This window comes from Mycteria americana, chromosome 9 (assembly GCF_035582795.1).
Source record: "Mycteria americana isolate JAX WOST 10 ecotype Jacksonville Zoo and Gardens chromosome 9, USCA_MyAme_1.0, whole genome shotgun sequence".
NCBI classification, from domain to species: domain Eukaryota; kingdom Metazoa; phylum Chordata; class Aves; order Ciconiiformes; family Ciconiidae; genus Mycteria; species Mycteria americana.
This window is the reverse complement of record NC_134373.1, coordinates 37,617,379-37,638,185: the sequence shown is the minus strand read 5'-3', so window position 1 is coordinate 37,638,185 and position 20,807 is coordinate 37,617,379. Positions and strand designations below refer to the sequence as shown.

Below are 20,807 nucleotides of genomic sequence, written 5' to 3'. Positions count from 1 at the left end.
TAATTTATAATCTACAGGCAGCTTTGGATTTATTATCACAATGACAAATGCACTGTCATTGTTAATAGGATATTTCCCAGCAAGGACTTCTTGTTATGCAAGCCAGGTTCACTATGTCATGCAGCGTGATAGCAATAAAGTCTACAAGAATTTGTAATGAACTTCAATTACTAATAGATTATGGTTAATGGGAAATATGTGCAGTAAAGATATGGGTTTTTATATGCGCCTTCTGGTACTCTACAAGGCAATGATTTATGCTACAATTTATGTTAACATTCTCCAGTACGAAAAAAAGCCTAAATTGGTGGAAAGCCACTCCATCCATAACAAATATTTAAGATAATTTTGCACATCATGTAAATGAAGATGTAAAATTAGATATTAATCCATTTCATTTTAGCATTTGTATTTTTATTAAAAATGAAGACTTTGCCCTACTGTGTAATGACATTAAAAAATCCTATCATGGGCTGCAAGCATGAATTACACCGATGTAGAAATGGCGACAGCAACCGCGCTGTAAGTGCATTTGTTCAATTTGCTGTTGTAATTAACAGAGCAGTGAGAATATTTTTCTACGTATGATTTAAAGTAACAGCCCTGAAGCGGCTCAGGCAGATGTGTGTGATGCGGAGGGGACATATACGGGAAGACCGGGCTCCTTTGGAGGGGGTCGGCCTTTTCCTCCCCCACTTTTGCTCTGCCCCAGCCTTCCCGCGTGGCATCGCTCCAAAGCCATGCCTCAGCGACAGGCGCCGGGCTATTCCATCCCCTGCACAGCAAACCTCCCGCGGGAATGACTTTGGGAAATAGTCACTGACGCCGCATCAGAGCCCCGAGCTCACGCTCACTTATCAGAGGGACACAGGCCCGGGTGTTCGCCTGCCATTTCAAAGGAGAGTTGTTGCTCCTCCTCCTCCTCCTCCTCCTCCTCCTCCCTCCCTCCCTCCCTCCAGCTTTTTTCTCCTGTACCTGTAATATAATCTGTATATTCCAGGTTTATGTGCCTGCGAAATGAAAATAAAAAAGGATGTCTCCCAATTTAAAAACAAACCCTGTTCAGAACCATCCATGATGAACTTATAGATGCAATGTTAAGGATTGCATTTACCCAGAGCCACGTTTCTGCAAAATGTTTACACTTCGTATCTGAAACATATATTTAGCCAGAAAGGGGCACCTATGCATGAAGAACTTGCAGGATCATTTCAGGTATATTTTTAATACAGGTAGCCTGACACCCAGCTTGTTTCAGTCACTGTTATGCTGGTTTAAGACCATTGCTCTCAGTGAACCTCTGTATAAAGCCTATAAATTCACTTCCTATGGTCGCGAGTGAGGAAGACCCCTCCCGTTGGCCCACACATCCAGCTGGGGGTTTACAAAGAGCAAGGCTGGTCTGGAGATGTGCTTTTGGACTCAAATTCTGCTGGTTGAGATAAGACAGACTTTCTGAGAGGAAAACAATTAATTTGGTGCAGAAAGCACACAGGTAAGCTCAAAATTGCCATATAGATCCCCATCTGTGGACAAGCGGGACTCCCCAAACGTGCTCTGGAATAGCAGTATCTCGCTGTACAATTAAGGGTGATTCTCGCATGAAAGTGTGGCTCTTCAGGCTATTAGGAAGTTGTTTGAAAGATTTACAAAAACTCCTTCAGTTTTTATGGTCAAATGAGCATAAAATTGTGCTTCCCCATGCTCATTTCCTACTAAATAATACTTACAGTACTTCTTGGAAATGTGTGTGTTACAAATTTAAAATTAAAAATAATTTATCCCTTAAGGGTGCTCTTCTGAGTCAGTTTTCCCCCAGCCCCTTAACAGAAGCAGCTGCATACACAGAATGGAGTTGACTGTAATTTTTTTCCCCTCATTTTTTTAATGAAATTCATAGAATCATAGAATCATAGAATAGTTTGGGTTGGAAGGGACCTTTAAAGGTCATCTAGTCCAATCCCCCTGCCATGAGCAGGGACATCTTCAACCAGATCAGGTTGCTCGGAGCCCCGTCCAGCCTGACCTTGAATGCTTCCAGGGATGGGGCATCTACCACCTCTCTGGGCAACCTGGGCCAGTGCCTCACCACCCTCAGCATAACAAAGTTCTTCCTTATATCTAGTCTAAATCTACCCTCTTTTAATTTAAAACCATTACCCCTTGTCCTATCACAACAGGCCCTGCTGAAAAGTTTGTCCCCATCTTTCTTATAAGCCCCTTTAAGTACTGGCAGGCTGCTATAAGGTCTCTCTGGAGCCTTCTCTTCTCCAGGCTGAACACCACCAAAATTCTCAGAAGCGAAAGCAGTGGCAGAGGATTCCCTGACGTGTCTGCTTTTAGATAAGGAGTTTTCTTCTCCAGCCTGGGGTGAAGGTGCCTTTCCCCCCAGTGAATTCTGCTTTTAAATGAGACCCCGTGCACCTCCACGCTCCAGCAAGCGCTCCCTCTCCCCGGCCTCTCCCTTTCTGAGTAAAGAAGGGAAGGAGCTCTCACATGTATTCATATTGGATCTCCTTTTGTGTGTGTGTGTGGTCATATCCTCCTCTCTCCTCTCCAGATCATCTCTGCTGTTCCTCACCTTTCCTGCTCTCTCCCACATTTTCAGAACAAACCTCCCCCCAAAACTCTAAAAAGCTTTTTTCTTGTATTTTTTACCTCTGCTAAACCAGAAGATAACAGGACCTGCATGTGCATCTTGTTGCTGGGCTTTGTTGTTGGATTTGGGGATGATTTTTTTTTTGTTCTGGCATTTCTGTGGCTCCCAAAGATATGTCGCTCCTGACAGGGTTGATGTGGCAATATTCAGCGGTCACCTCCTTCGCACGCACCATTTAGAAGAGGTCACTGGCAGCGCAAAAGATCTATGAAAATAATTGTAACTTTAATTTGTTTCCCATTAGAAATGCATGCAGCAATCTGTCCTAATGAGAGATTTTCTTTCTTTCCCGCTTCAGCATGTCACCGTAACAGCTTACAGATATACTGAGGTCTTCTAATGCAGGAATCTGTGCATAGCACTGTGTAAAAGCAGTAATAGATTTTGTTCTGTTCAACAGCTGAGAAATATCATGGAAACATTCTAAAATACACTGGAATTAATATTTGATCACTAGGAGAAGTGTGTGTTTCAAACAATTCACTCTAAAATGAATATAAACAGTTATTAACGCCCAATATGGTCTCTTGTAAATCACTTGAAATCTTTAATAATCTATATTGTATCAGAATTGTATATATAAAAATAAAACATAATTCCTTGCAGCTAAAGCATTACCTAAAGGAAACCGTTTCAACACTGAATCAAAGTATTTCAATGGCAGAAATCACACCTGTCTCACCAGATAAACTGAGTATTCAGACTATTAAATGCATTCAAGCGACTATATTGTATTCCACCATGCATTGTGCCTTGTAGAGAGCATAAAACTTCTTAAAACCATAAAATCATTTAGCAAAACAAATGCATCAACTACCGGAGTAGAGACAGCCCCACATGGAGAAGGGACCGAGGGGGTGAAGCACCTTCTTGCTGAACATGCTATGCTGTATATGGGACCGTTTCACCTGACACAACCCCATTGGAAATGAAACAAATCCCACTGAAACCTGTCAGTTTGGCGTCAGAGTTCATTTTTACATCTTCCACATTACGAAGCTCACAAGCCACGCATGGTCCTTGCTGCCAGGCTAGTGAGAGGCTGTGAGCAGGACCTTTGTGTGTTTAGCTAAAAATACCAGAAAGCCCGATGTGACAGCAGTAGCTGATTCCTAACCAAGGCTTTGCATCAGGGCTCATTAGTGGAATCCACCTCCCCAGGACGGTTGTTACCACTGCTGTGCCTTGACCATCTTCAGCTGCTTCCCTCTTGCAGTGCCAGTATGGACCTGTCAACAAATCGCTCTGCAGATGCAACATCATAAAAATAAAGTGAAGATCCGGGGAGAATGAAGCAGTGCCACTAAATGGAGTTGGCTGCAGAGGCAGGAACAAGCAACCATCACACGTGCAGAAGGGGTGAGGCCACTTTTACGATAACTGGAGGTATGAGATCTTGAAGTCACAGCAGGCTCAACAGATCCCATTGAGCAGCCACCCGAACGGTTGGTCGTGCTGAGCCTCTGCTCTTGCCAGCCACATCGAGAAGTTGTCATTTGTTTATTTGGTCTGTAGAGAGTTTTTAAATGAAGATGATGAAACCATGTATAGTTCTTGATTATTTTATAGGAAATGGTCAGGTTTCTGCAGTGCCTGAGTGGATGGTCCGAGTTACATCTGATTATACAACATTCATACGATAAAGCACAATTAACTGCTTAGAGAGTTACACGTTCATAGATTAGTACAGAATTAATCAGGTATTAAAGCTCACTTATAACAACAGATATGAATACTGATTTCTTAACAGGCTCCAAAAATTATGTATCAGTGCTGAAGTAAACTAAGCCATTTATAAAGTATGAAAAACGTATTTCAGCTGTTAACAGTTTGTATCTGACTATTTGTTTTGGATCAAGAAGCAAGAAGAGGTCAAGTCATGGCTCAATCACTATTGCAGTCAGGTTGTTATTAAAAAGCACCTTCCCATCTCTTTTTTCACTGTATTCAGGCTTTCTTAACTCTTCCATTACCTGACGCTTTAGCTCAGGAGGAGCAGTTTTAGAAAACTCACAAGTTTCTGTCAGGAAATCCAGCAACAGCTCCCCGTCCTTGTTCCCCTCAATAAAGCAGCTCGTTATGTCCATGTGGGATGGGAGCTCGTAGAGCTGGTACTTCAGCCCGGCTGAATCCAGTATCCTTTTGATGTCAGCAGAGGAAACGTAAGAGCAGAGATCATCTAAAGGGAAGGAAGACTTGTACTTCTTCCACAGCATCTCCCAGCCACTGGTTCCTGAGAGATAAACCACCAGAAAAATGCTCAGGAATAAGGAAAAACACTATTTGAACAAATTTTTGATCATCTGTTTTTTTTAGCAGCTGTCCTTATTGTGGGTGGGGTCTCTCCAGAGCTGGGACATGTGTCCTGGGGCATGGTGGAGACCGCTGCCTCCCTGCTTCTGTGCCTCCGGGTTGGGGGCTGCAGGAGGCGATGGACCTGTTACCTACCCCGGAGCTCCAGCACCTCCCACCAAGCCCCCAGCTGAGGCCAGAGCAGCTCAGTGCACTCAATCCTCCCTTCCACTCCCAACACGCTGCACCCCTCTGCTTCATGCACATGGGCAATATCTCTCAGGGACATCCTTCTATAGTCCGTATGCCGAACACTAGCTGTTCAGTGCCATCTTCTTGATTTAAACTATTCCCCAGATTTCAGCTGCCTGTATGGAAGACTAAATCCTCTCCTATTCCTTCACTTAATTACTTTGTGGTCAAACTACACGTGAGCTTCGTTGAAACACTTATTGCCAGTAAACTATCTCTCTGCTACATGAAATACGTGGGGTGCAAAACCGTGATCACGTTGTCCATGCAGCTGGAAGTGCGGTGGAGAAAAGGGTGGGATGGACAGAGCCCAGGATGAAGCGGCACTACCCTCCAAGGCTTCAGCCTTCGCTCCCATCACGCTCACACGTTGTTGGGCATAGGCAAGGAGAGGGCTGCCCCTCACCCCAAGCAGACCTCCCCAGTGGTGCTAGAAGGGCGTTCTGGCTGCATACTACTGGGGTGTGCAAAGATGAAGGGTGAGGATGGAAAAGGCTCCTGTAGCACCACAATCACCTCCGGAACTAAGCCCATGCTGAGCCCACACTGGTGCACGCACCTCTTCTCAAGGGATGTTTTACAAAGCAAACCAGCTGGGTAAGCTGAAAACTCCCCAGATATGTCTTCACATCTTTATTTTCCCTCACCCTGGATCTGTGATTCAGCATTTCTGCTATAAATCATTTATAAAAGGATCACCCAGAATGACTGGACGGGATGAAAATAACTTGGAGCCTAATGAGCAGCTCTTGAGAGTTATGACTATAAATCTCCATAACTACTAAAACCAGTTGCTCGGCGGTTTTGCAAATGCTTTATCTGCAAAGAGTTATTTATAGTCAAATAAACAGTTTGGTGTTTAGAAGAGGGGCTACAATATTTTCTTTCACCTGGTGGAAATGGAATGCGGAGCACTAATTGCAGAAAATTTGCTGGTGTCAGTGTTGTGTGACTCAGTGCCATCTCTGAGCCGAGCAATTATACACTACCTGAACGAAGCATTATTATAATAGCTCTCAATAGGCTCAGCATATGGCACTACTTTTGTTTTCAAGGCGATGTAAACAGATTTTTTAAATGTGTTAAAAATAACGCTGCATAGCTCTTGCAACTCGCCTGCTCTCCCGGCAGGGATGGAGCAGGAAGGATTGCAACCTTCACCGACTGACCGAGCCCTCTCCTATCAATCCTGTTCCCAGACTGGTTTTTAATTAACACATCATAATGTGTTTGTGTTGGAGATGACATTACCTTCATTTTTTTGACTAGAGCTTTGTTCTGCTTATCTTTCAGTACCTCTTTTTGCTTCAGCGCTCATTTTCATAGCACTTCTTCCTTCCCCTCTCTATACTCTTCTCTCCCCCAAGGTTTCCCCCTTCCTTTCCTCTCTGCTATTCTGAGCCCTACTCCTCTCTCCCATTTTCTGGCTGGCCCCAGCAATTTCTGCTCCATTCTGCTCCATCAGAAAACACAGAGTTGCCTGGCCCAGAGAGGACTTCAAATACTTTTCATGAATTCAGATTTTTAATCACATTAATTTTGAATAGACACATGTTCCTCCCTGTGTTCACATTTCATGAATATCCAAAGGGACAGGTTACGCAACTGGAAAAGAGTTTCAATTAACTATACACAGGTAATCAGCAACAGTCTGCTATTATGATCTATTCTTGTTCAGCCAAAGAACAAGAGATCATTTAAAATACAGATTTCTTGTAGTGAACTGCTTGAAAACATTTGAAACCAAAAACATTTTGGAGAAAAATAGTTTGAATAAATTCAGGTCAGAGAAGTGCCACTTCATTGTGGACACTTCATGAACACAAAAAAGGAACTTCATCAAACACATTACTGTTTGCAGACATGGCCAAATTCAATTTAAAAATTAAGCTTAAACCTCCGAACAAATAACACTTAACGTCCATGACAAAACTATCAGATGTGACTGTTTACACAACTGAAATTTCCATAGCTTGTGAGGCAAATTAAAGGCTTTCTAGAGTCAAATGATACCCCACCATTGCAGTCTCTCTAGCATACCTTGCCCACAGTATTAAAAGGTCGTCGTTTACTCTGTTCCCACATTTTCCTGCTGGGTTCACCACAGAGCAATTCTTTGAGATCTGAAAAAAGCCTAAGAATGCTGTTTTCCACCCAAAATGATAATATTAAGGAAATGGGCAGTTTGCGAAGAAAATGAACCATATGTGCTGTAACACCTGCTGTATGGCACGGCCGAGCCCCGTTGTAGCCGTTTGCTTAATGCCACAAGTCTCCAGGAGCGAGATAATGTGATGCCCAGCCTGAAAAGCCTTTTGCAGAAAATAGCAGAGGCTGAAGGAGCTCTTGTGAGCGAGAGCCACGGGACGGAGCCTCTGGCCCACTTCGGGGCTGTCTGCTGCCGTCCGTCACTGGCCAGGCTGTAGGATGGGGAAGGGCAGAGGGCGAGAGAAAGGTCTCTTGTGTCCATGGCACAGGTTTGCTGGCTCACAAAGTCTTCAGCTTTACAACCTGCAGCACGGAGCTGCGCAGATACAGACCGCGTGCAGATTTCAATGGAGGTAGGTGAGCGGACACCATTTATTATGCAGCCAGTTCACCTCTATAGGTGATAAAGGAGGTTTTAAATAAAAATGTGCATTGGTTCCTAGCTGGCCTGCGTTGAACTCGCAAGAACACCAAAGGTCCTCATGGCTCTTGCCCAACCGAGCGGCGCTGGTGGAGCAGCTCTCACCTGACACAAGGATAATGAGGAGCTTCGCCTGCGCTTCCAGGAGGCTGTGGAAATACCGGATAGTCGCTGGGACGTCTTTCACATAATACAGCATCTGGAAAGAGCAGAGATGCTTACAGAGATACAGTAAGGTCCTGGGGAATGTTATGACTGGTACCACAAGGTAAAAGAAACCAAATGGGGGCAATCTTGGCAGAAGAGCTGCGGGACGACAAGACGCGTTAGCACAACGCCGGGCCGCGGGCTCACGCTGCAAGCTCGGGCTGTCACTGCCTCGCCTGCTCTCTGGCTCTCCCAGGACCAAGCTCATGTTCATTCATTAACCTGAGATAAAAAGATTTGCCTTTCTTAGCAGTGAAGATGGCTTGTAATGGCTTCAGTAAACTTGGAAATACAAAGACAATCTCACAGAGAGGACAAGGAGCTTTGAAAACACTAGTTAAAATGTATTTTTAGTTGACTGCCACCCACAGCCTGGTTAATAGGACTACTGTGCTCAAAGTTGCTTTGCTGTAACTGATCTTTCATTTTTGCAGTTCACTTATGCTTAAGTACTTTAAATTACAGGGAAATAAACTCACCTTTCTTCCCCTTAGAGTGGATAATGAGGTCACATACTTCATGCATACTTTTAACAGCCAAGTCTTTGACAACATTTACTTTGCAGAGACTTTTACCTGGATCATGTGAATGAAGTCCCATTTTTTAGACTTCTTTTCTGCATTCATTCGACTTTCATATTCATAAGCTGTCTCCTCATGCCAGGTAAACTTTACATTCTCGAGGTTTGATGTTTCAGCCACGTGCTCTGAAATACAGGAGAAGGCAGGACAGAGTTATCTCAATTGCAAATACAGGGCCGATTTCCATTCAGAGCTTTAATACATCCAAAAGTCATATTTAGGTAGAGAGTTTTGGTACCAGTTTAACACAGCAGTGCAATATTTAAAACCTTGAGCCCCTATGTGAGAAGGGGGCTGTAAGGGTCTTTGTAGGATGAAGTCTTAAGAGGGTCCGATGCTTTACTTTTTGCACTCTCATTTGGGCTCCTCCAGTCTTTACCTGATCAAAAAAAAAGAAAGAAACTCTTCCCCTGGACTGGCTCAAGCTGCATTAAAAGATGTTGGCTGGAATAAACAGTTATGAGGCCACGAGCAGCACCTTTCATGCTGAATGGGAGGAGATCTGATGGTCGCTTCGCTTAGGTGCCGTGCAAGACCCACATGGCTGAGCAGAAGCCAGGCCATGGCAAAGGGTTTTCCAGAGACTGAACCAATAAATACAGGGGCTCAAGGATGGATCAAAGGGACTGTGTTTTGGAGAGAAAGCACAATTAAAAGCTCAAGAAGGGCAGAGAAAGCAAATGGCTCACCCTGGGAACGTGTCATGGGGATGGTGGGACAGGGAAGGAGCTTTGCTCCATGAGCAAGGACCCATATCTTGACATTTGGCTTCTGCTGTGTTCAAATCATTTTTCAAAAGCCCACAGTTTCAGCCAACTGCTTCAAGTAAAAAGGGATAATAGAGTTTTACAGTAAAGACTGGTATAAAGAGTGGCACATGGCGTGCTTTCAGACCTCGATACAATGCACATCCAGCGACTGAGGAAAGCAGAAAGCTAGAGAAATGGATTCAAGGAATAAGTTATACTGAGGGCCTGGCTCATCACTGCATTTCTTTGCTTTTTATGGGAGCAAAACTGAGAGATAATTTCATAATTTAGGGGATGCCGGAATACTAATGTCCATCTGCTGGCATATGGAGCTCATCTCACTGCGCTCCTGCCTGACGTTCGGGATTGCTCCAGGACAAAGCTATCCCTAATGCGATTCCTGTGCTTCGCTGGAGTTAACACAAATTCAAAACTTAAATGGCCCAAAGGCAGACTGAGCCTTAGCTACAGAACACATGTTCAAAACAACATGATTTGCTAAGACCAGCGCCTTTACACCACTAATCACAATGTTTCTCCTTTTGGGCTCTGATTAGGACGTATCCCCGTTGGACAGATGAGAAATGCTCCATCAGTGCTTATCTCCTCTCTTTTATGGCTGGAAATGGGCCACCCCTTTCAGATGCTGCTGCTGTTACTCTGTTCGTTTCCATTTATCAGTCGCTGGCCCCGGCGCTTGCAGTTCAGATTTAATTTGCTGTTTTAAACTCAGGCTTCATTCAGCAGCATTTCATATCACCTTCACAAATAATCTGGTGCAATCTGGTTCAGTTCAATTGCTAGACAGTCTGCGAGGGGACACTAGGAAGAAAACGGAATTGCTTGACAGGGTGGGCTTTTAAAGCCAAATTTCAGAAAGGGCAAACTCATTCTGAATATGGGAAGTTTCTGCCCAAAGATTCATCTGAAGCCAAAGCGTATCACCCTAACTGTTTTGAAAAGTTTTCCTTAATTTTCTCCTGGGCTCAACCCAGATTGTTGTCTGGGTCAGAAGCCAGTTGTGTGCCCTTGACGGGTGCCATCAAAACCGGCCTGCCTGCAGTTGTGCCGCGCTGTGCAGGCAATGGCAGCACAGGTCAGTTGTGGTATGACCAACGCTCCTACCATGGTCACCAAGGGGCTTCACCTGGACATGGACCAGGAATGAAGGAAAGCCACAGCCTGGCCATGGGACTTTGAGGACAGCCTCCGTCGTACGATGCAACCTAAGATAAACCTCAGTTTGTCATCACTGCACATCCCAGTATGAAGTTTCTCTTGTGAGTTTGGCTTCTCCTTCCCAAGGAGAAAGTATCTGGTTAGGCAGAAAACATAACTACTGAATCCTCAGAGGCACAGATAATGTTTCCAATTCTCCCCGGAAAATATTAGTGCTCAGAAACCTAATTAATGATACCTACTGGGGACATGATTAATTACCAAATAAGAAAGTTGAAAGAAAGAAATTCAGATGAATATTTCATTTCTAGTTTAGCGTAGAACTTAAAATAAGGACAACGTCTTATATTTTCTTTAACTTTCTTCTGGAAAGAAACTCCCTGAAATAGGATAGGAATGCCAGTTAATTGGTGGTAGGTGGCAAGACCACTAGAAAGATTCAGTGCAAATCCAGTCCCACGTAGCCTGTGGTTAATGGCCCAGACAGGACAGAACTGCTATGTGCAAGTGCCCAACCTGTTTTATAAACAGAGCAGATGCCCTGTTGCCCATCCTTCACCAACTTGGCCTGGAGCAATATAAAAGCTCCTGGGATTTTGCACAAGCCATCTTTCCAAAGATCAGGTCCATGTAATACAGAGACAGATAGAAAAAAAATTATGTGTTTCCTGGGAGCCTTCGGTGCTTCCAGCAACTCTGAACTCCCCCACTGCAGGGAGAAAGGGATTGTTACTATTATTATTTTTTTTCTTAGACTTCCACAAGTTGCTTCATATTGGGAATGCTTCATTTTTAAGGACTTGAGCAAGAGTAAGAGTTGGAGATTTACAGCGTGGTTTTGCAGTCCAGTATTTACTATGGTTTGGAGCGTTTCCAACAATGCAGGCTGCTGACGAGGTTCATTCATTACTGCCATGTCCATTCAGCAGCTGCTTTCTGGCAAGGTGTGCTCTGCTCGGGGCTGCTCTCAACCTCTACGGTGTAGCTGGTGTCACCTCCATACGAGACCATAATTACCTGCTAAGGTAAAGCCTGGTAGGTGTTAATCCAGTGATAATCAAACTGTGGATTGATATTTAATGCTCGCTTTGTAGGGCAATTTGACCCCAGCACCCCTGCTAACATTCAATCCTCCTTGGAAAATGCTTGGCTTTCCTTCATGAATGGTGCTCAAACCTTTGGGCTGCTGGAAGGAAACAAGCTCTAAGCCACAGAGCACACAGCAAAAGTCTTTCCTATCCACCTTGCTTTTCTTTCCACGTTTTCAAATTCAAGGGATGGTAACTAATGTAGTGCAACACCGTGAGGTTTAGCTGTTTGTTATTTGGAAACTATTTTTAAGATATGTGAGAATTACCATGAGACACTAAAATTTTCCCTTCAAAGTTGACGAAGGATCCTGATTCAGTGAAAGTTGAAAGAGAAAAACTTTCTCCCTGAAATGTGGGGATTTTACTCTACTCCCATACAATCACCCACCCGTTCCCACCTTTCTTAACTTTTAAAGTCTGTCTAGTCCCAAGCGTTTGCCACGCAGAGTTCTTTGCAGTGTGAGAGACTAAGATTTTAATGAGAGACTGAACATTGTTGAAAAGCACTGATGGCAAAAAAAGAATAAAATAGTGACTTTTTTAACTTTGAAGAACCAATTCTGACAAGAACGCATTTGAATGCGGGGTCATCCAGTGCTCAACTCTTTTTAATGCATTTAGCATACTTAATGTAAATTTAACTTGTTTAATGTAAAGATACCTTTGTACTTGAAGATTTGGTCAGCACTTGGCTCTATCACATCGTTGTTGATGGTGACCCCTGGATATCTGGCTTGTACTTTTGAGAGGATCAGCAGGTCAATCTCACCTAGGGAAGCAGGCGACACGAAATACAAGATGAAAGCAAAGCTCAGGCAAATGTTATCTCCACCCCCATCACATCCCCAGTTTTGAAGACTGATGCCTGCCATTCATGTACAGAAAATGTACCACGCAGGTACACGTAGCTGCTTTGTATTCTCAGCAGATTACCACTGAGGGTTTAGCTCTAGGATTTCAGAAAGAATTAAATATCAGTCCCAACTATCTTCATTCCTCTTCTCTGACTACCACCATCAGTGCCAAGGGAAAACCAGACACGGTCATGCACGTGGCATGCCCTCGTATTTCCTGGACGTGGTCTAACCTCTCGGGGAAGATCCTAAATCACTCTGATAGCACCAGTTTTGACGGTCCCAAGTCACCAGTGAACCTGGCAGGACTTCTTAGGAGGCAGTAAGAGCATTTTTAGCCACGCATCTCACTGGTTACTAGGTCATGGGGGTGAGGGAGAAGAGAATATGTGTTTACACTGAAATCAGAAACAACATTCATGTTTGTTTGTCTTTAGTGTCCTGTGACTTTTTCCGTAAGTATGATGAATAGTACACATACCATTTATGTTTATCTAACCCCTGTTTACAGAATACCCCATAACCCTACTTTGTGAGGAACTCTCTGCATACTGTTCACGCTAGCTGCAATTATTTTACCGATGGAAGTACCAATATATCCAATATTTCAAAATGTAAAAAAAGCTGCCATTGCTCTCCGACACCTCTCCCCATCCGCAATATAGGAAGCTCAGGGAGATGATGCTCCTGACTGAGGCATGGGTCCAAGGACAACATCACGCTGGCTTGCTTAGGTTTCTTACGGCTCACTTCTGCTTATTGTGCTTGAATAAATTTTAGGTGGAAAAAATAATAGAAGAATAAATTAAGGTAGAAAGAGTAAAGCAGAGGGTAACTATGGTGAATAATAGACCCAGGGATCACGTTACAGACAAATATTGAGCTTTGTCCTGAAGGAAGTACTTGTGCTTGCACACAACTCCACGTTATAAAATTCCCTACAAATTAACAAAATTAGGTACTGAAAGGGAGATCGCCCAGCAAACCCTGATGGCCAGACAGGCCCTTGCTGAGGGACTACGGAGGGAGGGCCCCCATCGTATTTGCACGGCCTCTGCCCATCCTCATGATTTTCAGTGCCCCTGGGCTCCCACCAGCCCCTTCGGCATTAGCTCTGTTGTCCAGAAGATTTGAGGTACAAAAGGAAAATATTGGGGATTAAATAGCCATAATGTGTACCCCAGAGCTCAGCCCAGCACACCAGGTCCTCTCTCGGGAGGGTCCTGTTCACTACGAAGAGCTCTCTGCCTGCTTCTGGCCCCACCACACATCACCATGGGTCAAAATCAGGCACCCCAGCCCAGGGCTCACCTGCTCATTAACACCCCAAGAATTTATCCCCAAAAGTTCAATCTTTTCAGACTTACGTGTCTTTCTTAAAGCAACTAATAACACCAACATTTACGTGGCATCTGTGCAAGCACGTTCTTTGAGGGAGGGAAATTGGATTTCTGAAGTAGCAGAAATAGCTGCAGCTTTGCTATCGCTGTAAACACTGTATTCTGTCGAAAAATCAGAGCAAAGGCAGTTGTCTGCAGGCTGCCGTGGTAAAATTTGGGAACACAGAATTTGTAATGAACTACTGCAAATATTTTTGATTTTTGGTTGCTTTACCAGCTTTCTGTAAAATGGATTAGCCCTTTGAAAAGGCTGTGCAGGTCCTGATAAAAAAAAATTTGAATTTCGCATTTCCATGTGCAGATAGGTTAATATATTCCCTTCCACTCTTCTGTGGCCAAACCACCCTTGTACTGTTTTTAACCAAAAAAACCACCCCTTTGATTCATAATTTAATCCACAGCCTTAATTGACTTCAGTTAGCTCTTTTATATGCAAACAAGTGTCCTGAGGCATTTCACAGTCAAATCTGTGGCAGCTTGCATTATCAACAATTTGGCAATTAGGCTACCCAAATTATTTAAACTCTCCAACACAATTACCTTTTAAAGGCTACCACTATGTTCACCATTAAGTTTCTAATTAAACATTTTACGTAACGGGATAGTTTATAGCACAGTTGCTACTTTATAGCAGCGCTGATGACTTTTATGGTTTTTAAAGGTACAGAGTGCTGCGCGCTGGAGTGTGAACTTAATAAGGCAGAGGCTGTAGGCGAAGGCAGGCGCTGTAGATGGGTGGGTGTAATGGGATACGATGCTACGTTAAATGGTTGGCTTGTGTCTCGAGGTGGAAAAGTGGAAAGGAAACGCTTTCCTTCCGTGCTCCCTCCCTGTGAAGCGCAGGGGCGGATGGGGCCGGGGCAGCTCCCTCCCTGGGGTAAGCTGGAGGGATTTGGGAATTTGCTGCCTCCTGACCCCCCAAGGACCCATGATGGGAACAAGCCAGCAACAAGCAAGGTTTTGCTGGTGGTGAGGCTTTTTTACATCACGAAGTGAGCTTTGCCTGCACATTTTTTGTCGAATATCCGTCATGCTAAGCTGGAGTGCCCCTGGTTAGGGAGTTAAGGACCTCACTATGTGAAGTGTTCCTGTTAAAACCAACTTTTTTATGGCAGAAGAATGGTTTCCCTTGTTTGGAAAGCAATGTTCCTACTCTGCCACACTGTTTTACAGCTAACGCCCACCATTTGCATACAATTATTTTTACTTATTAGGAGAGATTGACAAAGCTGAGATTAGTCTTTGGAGATGGTATGACTAAAGCATTTAAACTAAATTAAGTGTTCTTATAAAATTTAAGTTTGATGACTTAATGGGCAGAGCAGAATTAGAAAACATAGGCTTTAATTATGGGGGAACTTAAGCAAGAATTTAATGAGAAGAAGCCACTTGATGTTATTGGTATTGTTTTTCCACCCAGTGAACGTCAGATAAGAGACTTATTTCTTCCGACGTCTTCTGGATTTCTTCTGGAGCTTATGTTCAGCTCCAGTGTTTCGGGGGACAGTAGCTCCAGGAGGGTCTCGTGCATTGACTGTGGTCAGCAAGCACGTACAGGCAAAACAGAGGTCAGCCAAGGCTGTCACACAGCAGGGCAGGACGCAGCAATGATGGGGAGCTACTACATCAGTAAATAGTTACAGGGGAGAATAATTGCAATGCAAGTAAAAATTTAATTTTCTGAGGGATCTAAGACATTATGGTGCTTTTTTTTTGCATAGAAACACTGTGGGGCAGTTCAAGCCTCTCTCTGCCCTTGAGGAGTGATGGTGCAGAAGGAGGTTTCCCGTGGAGGACATACAAGAATCAGGGTGGGGAAGCACAAGCTGTTTTCAGACAATGTGGCCACACACCAGCTTAGTGCCATCTGCTCCTGGAGCTGACTTTTCACGAAAAGACTTATTTCCCACTCTGCTCCTTTCTGCAATTTGTAATCCTCTATTCTTTGGAAAAAAAGGGAAAAGCATATCAATATTGAAGTTCGTAGCATACCTGCTCCACCACCAACACTTAGAATATTGATTGTAGACTTCCCGTTTCCAATACTGAAAAACATTATTTATACACTTTAGGAGAGCTACCCAGTAGAGAGGGTTACATCCATTTTGTGAAACACCAGAGACCCCACGAAGACTAAAATCTGCAGGACAAAATCAAATGCAACGTGTGCATATACAGGCACGCCTGCGAGCTGGCGGGAGGGATCAGATTCAGAACTCTGCTCTTTGGAGATTCTTGACTTCCAGTTATTTTGGCAATTTGTAGAGGAGTTCTGCTTTTATTATGAGTGCATACAAGCAGCAGCAGGTACATGCCTTCTCTGTGTCTGTGCTTCAAGGACCAGAGACCTTCCTGGGTCTGGACCAGCAGCTTAACAATTATTTGTAGAAGTTTTACATTTTGCAAAATGGGGAGGAAGAGGGGAAAGTGTAACACGTTTAAAATCCCTTAGCAAGGCTTTGGCAGAGCCGTAAAGCCCTGGGTGCAGAGAAGGGCCTCCCCAGAACCAGGATTTGACCCCAGCTGCCTGCTGCCTGAGCCAGCCCGCAAAGCGAGGGGTCCAGCGAGAAACACACAGGGCAGGCAAAGCAGAAGTATTATTTACACGTACCAGCGAGAGCCTAAATATTACCTGAAAAGATTACTTTTAAAAAGACGCTTTCAATTTAATGTTAGAAGGTAATATCTGTTATTGCGTTTTAGAGTTCATTCAGGGTAAGTTGTATTTGCATACAAGGAAACAATTCAGCCTTATCTGCTCCCTGCTAGGCAGGCTCCATCCTGAAGAACAGCCATTCAGCAGCACGTGCAAATGAAATCTCCACCAAGCCCTATCAGAGACCTACAGACGGGGCGGCTGGCAGGGAACAGCAATCTGCCTCTTGCAGGCAGCCCCCCTGAGCCCAGCCGAGCCCACCACCGCGTGGGACCGTGCCCCGGGCTGTCCTTCAGCTCAGTGTGGCCACCTCCGTGTTACCTCGCTATCACGGCCGGCAGCTGCCTCTCCACGAACTCCTGCATGCACTGGTGCTCGGTCGAAGTCGCGAGGAAGAGCTGGAAAGACTGGAGGTATCTGGAGGGGTCGGTGAGCAAGCTCCTCATGGGTGATGCCATGCTGGGGGTCAGAAGGGTGCAGGAGGGGACAGGTTGCTCCCTGCAGCTCTTCTTTCAGACCTGGAGAAGGAATAACAAAGGCCGGAGAGATGAAAACCAGCATGTGCCCAGACTTTGTTCCATGTCCTTGGCCCTGCTACTTCGCCTTAGAGCACTAAAAAAAGTATTATGTAATTTCACAATAGAAGCTGTAAATCAGGTTCGAGCAGCAAAGGGTAATATATCATCTTTAATCTGTGCAGAGGAAATGCCAGCATTTTTTAACTGTGCTGACACAGGGCTCTGTTAAAACCCAGTAAAAGGGCCTTTAGACGGTTCTTAAATAAAAGAAAAATTCCCCTATTTCGTGAAGGCATGGAGACGCTCCAAAGACTTGGTCTGGATTAGAAGGAAGTGCAACACGCATCTCCAGAGATGCTGGCAGATGTCTCTATCTGTTTTTTTAATCTTTTGATGTTCTTAAAGAGAATGCTGATGGTGGGGTGAAAACAATAAAAACCTTATAAATGCACTCTTTATTTTTCTAGTTCCTCTGAAGATAATGGTATGATTCCCATGGGCTAAGCAGTTAATTCACAAAAGCCACGTGAGTTACCGGAATGGATGTTGTGCTAAACCTGGCTTACACAGAGTTGGGAGCAGGGGAGGCAGAGGGTGCTACCAGGAAATGTTGGACTGTAGCTTGAAAAGTGAACCAATACCTGTTCATCCCCTCCTAAACTGCAGTTTAAGTCCATCATGTCTTGCCCTAACTGGCAAGGAGACAGAGGTCGTCTTCTTCTTTGCAGGTCCAAGGCTTAAGGACCACACTGCTTCTCTTACCATCAGATCTGACTTTCCCACAGAAGTAATATCCCAGACGTTAAAAATAACATCTTGGATACTTGTTGTTTTTATCGCTCCCTTTGGACTGTCTCCAGCCAAGCCCTGTTGTTGCTGAAGTGCAGCAGCCAAGAGCGAAAGCCCCCCACCTGCTGAGGTCCCCCAGCTCCCAGCGCAGCCGAGACGGCTTCCCTCGCCCCACCAAGACCCCACGCCGCTTGCCTTTGCTCGCCAGCATGACCACTGAAATACAAACCATGGGCTTTTTCCAGACTACTTCTTTTCTCCCTTTGAATTATAATTCTGTCCTCTGTTGTGCTCAAGTCCCTCCCAGCTGCGCATCGAATAACCACAGTCTCGTCCCTCCCCCAGATCATGAATGGAAACACGAAAGAGTAGAGGGCTCAGGTTCATACTTGTCGTTACCTCCCTTTCTGGCAGTGAACCGCTGATAACTTTTCTGCCTAACTTTGCAACCAGTTTTCCACCCACCCAACAGCTGTCTCATCGAGGCCACGTCTTCCTCGCTTGCTTATGAGAATGTCATACAAGATGGTGCCAAACCTAAAGCCCCTGTATAGGAGCACCTCTTTCTCCCCTGTACGCCGGGACAGTTACAGCACCGGCAGAAAGATGGGCTTGGCACAATTTCTCCCTGACATCTCCACATTGCCTGGCCATCCCCTTATTCTCTTTCTGGTGCTCACTCCTTTTCAAAGGACGATTTCTAGGGACAGCTGTCGTGCTGAACAGCTGCAGTTCCCCCGCTCCTCCTCCTCCTCCTCCTCCTGCCCCCTTTTCAACGATAACGCGAGCTGCTTGGCTTTGCCCGCCTTTGTTTGCTGCTCATGCCAAAGATAACATCCAACTCCTGACATGTTTTGGTTTTGCATCCCATGAGCCACATCTCTACACATCCCAAAGGTTCCCACAGGGGGACGCATGGTGAAGGTTGGTGGTGATGCACCTCCTCCAGCACGTGCTGCTACCAGAGCCGTTAGGTCTCTTAGCAATGCCTATTAATTGCTGTCCTTGAGGCAGTCCCAAAGACCAGCAGCAACCTCCGGAGCAGGACCCAAGGTGTGATTTTCCACCCCTACCACCACTGAGGCAGACCTGGCTTTCAGCACACTCCTCGTGCCCTAGCCCCTCAGACAGCAAGGATGCTTTCAAGGGAAAAAGCAGCAAAACCGAGTATGTTAAACAACAACAGTGGTGAAAAGGGCCTGGTAACAAGTAGAGGGCAGAGCTTTAAAAACTTTGCTGGGTCCCAGATGCCCATGAGGGCTGGTTCAGAGCAGCGTGGGAAGGTGATGGCCCCCCCAGCCTCGGAGCTCACCCCCTTGCTGCCTGCTTCAGTGAGCCTGGTGGTGTTAGATAAGGGAGGCAATCTGGCCTGTGCATTAGACAGACAGACCAACAAATTGCAGCTGAATCGACTCTATTAGGTGGAGCGCAATCGTTCGGGCTCGCAGGGCGGTATCTGCCGCTCACGCTGCCCACACCACCCACCCGGCTCAGCCGCCGCGTGCGAGCCCTCTGGCAGGCACACCAACACCCCCAGATCCTTTTCCCAGACGACCAGCACTGGAATTCCCAGCAAAATCTGAATTAACCTGAGGAAACCAAGTATAAATTTTGCCAGAGAGAGCAAGGAAGCAAACACCTGGCTGTACGTCAGGTCAGAATTACTGCTAACCCACCCTGAAAATAGAGTGGTGTATTCCTTGTTTACCCATTCCTCTGCTCTTCCCAACTCCTCATTTTTTACCTTAAGTGCATAAAGAGGCTTTGCCATTTGCCACTAACATAGTTTACTACCTTCAGTCTTGAAAAAATATTTTGCAGTTAATAAGAGGAGATTTAGATAATCGACCTTTTTACTGTGCCTCCCTCTACTTCCTGTGATTTAATTTGCCTATGTCCCCTGCTCGGCGGTCTCTAATGAGCAGCTGAGATTCATTTTCATGTTAGGTGCAGTTCAAAGAATTTGTCTCATTTGTTTCATTACGCTTTTGGCTGTTTGAATTTGTCCCATTTATTTCATTATGTGTTTTGCTGTTTAAATTGTGGCCAGTTAACTAAAAATGAGTAAAGAGAAGGAAGAGAAGGATTTTTTGTGAATCAGGCTGATAGGAACTTTTGCATAATAATGTTCACTTAGGCACGTCCCCTTCAGTGATAATCCAAATTTATAGGTACTTCCCTAAAACGATTGAGGAGTTTCAAAAGCAGACTCTGTATTTACACTGCAGTTGCTTGATCCACCCCTGGTTTGCGCCGGCGCTAGCAGAATTAAACCTGCTTTAAACTCACTGTGAAACTCTTTAAACCTTCCCCGTGAAGCCAGAAAACAAAGTGAGCGTGCCCTCAGCTGTAAAGTATTTGCAGCAGGAGCTTGGGCGTATTAGCACAGGATTACGGCTTGTCGCTGAACGCCAGCGAAACAGGGATCCCTCTTGGAGGAGTTTAACGCGATCCGTTAAGCTCGTGCTTGCCTCGCAGGCAGCCGTACTTACGTGCGAGCGGTCTGTGCCTCTCGGGGCCGTGGGCTTCCACGGCGCGATGCTGCTGCGGTGCTCGGGACGCGCTCCCGGCCGGCCACCTTCCCAGTGGCTGCGGCCGTCCCACCCCCGGGCCGCGACGTGGCAGCGCGGCGGAGGCTTGGCCGCCTGAGAAAGGAGCAGGCAACATCATAACCTTGTGCGGCGGCAGCTGCCTGCAGAGGCAGAGGGGCACTGCAAACCCTGCCCGCCGTGCCCACCCGGCACCCTCCGCCTTGCCCGCACCGGCTCTCCCACGAGACACACCTGGCACGGCCGCCAACACACTGCGAGCATTTAGACACGGAGATCTAGCAGCATGTTCATTAGCGCCCGGGTGAAAAATAAAGCCCTGCCACTGGTATATAAGAAATGCGACTCTTGACAAATGGGAAACAGTTGTCTCGGTGTGTGGCACACGGCAATATACAGTAT

At 45.4% G+C, this 20,807-nt stretch overlaps 1 protein-coding gene across 4 annotated transcripts; it reads right to left on the bottom strand.

Moving 5' to 3' along the window:
- Window positions 1-2,543: 2,543 nt before the first annotated feature.
- On the bottom strand, window positions 2,544-20,484 carry LOC142414616 (histamine N-methyltransferase-like). Of its 4 annotated transcripts, none has more exons than XM_075512025.1 (8): window positions 20,349-20,484; window positions 16,871-17,067; window positions 15,886-15,938; window positions 12,301-12,408; window positions 8,615-8,745; window positions 7,938-8,031; window positions 4,674-4,892; window positions 2,544-2,864 (listed from the first exon to the last, which is right to left on the bottom strand). In XM_075512025.1, exons 2-8 carry the CDS (start codon window positions 17,005-17,007, stop codon window positions 2,845-2,847), a joined length of 762 nt encoding a protein of 253 aa, XP_075368140.1. In that variant the 5' UTR covers window positions 17,008-17,067; window positions 20,349-20,484; the 3' UTR covers window positions 2,544-2,844. The 4 variants fall into 4 exon arrangements, with proteins under 4 accessions (XP_075368140.1, XP_075368141.1, XP_075368139.1 ...); XM_075512026.1 differs by lacking the exon at window positions 2,544-2,864 and adding an exon at window positions 2,941-3,904; XM_075512024.1 differs by lacking the exon at window positions 2,544-2,864 and having other exon boundaries at window positions 2,942-4,892.
- Between the last annotated feature and the right edge of the window lie 323 nt (window positions 20,485-20,807).

Bases quoted from the DNA above. Each gene is read 5' to 3' on its own strand.
- LOC142414616 (XM_075512024.1), bottom strand. From the start codon at position 17,007: ATGGCATCACCCATGAGGAGCTTGCTCACCGACCCCTCCAGATACCTC. The intron at 8,746-12,300 runs GTATCTTTACAT...CCTGTATTTCAG, and splicing joins CCAAATCTTCAAGTACAAAG to AGCACGTGGCTGAAACATCA. The intron at 8,032-8,614 runs GTAAAAGTCTCT...TGCTCTTTCCAG, and splicing joins ACTTCATTCACATGATCCAG to ATGCTGTATTATGTGAAAGA.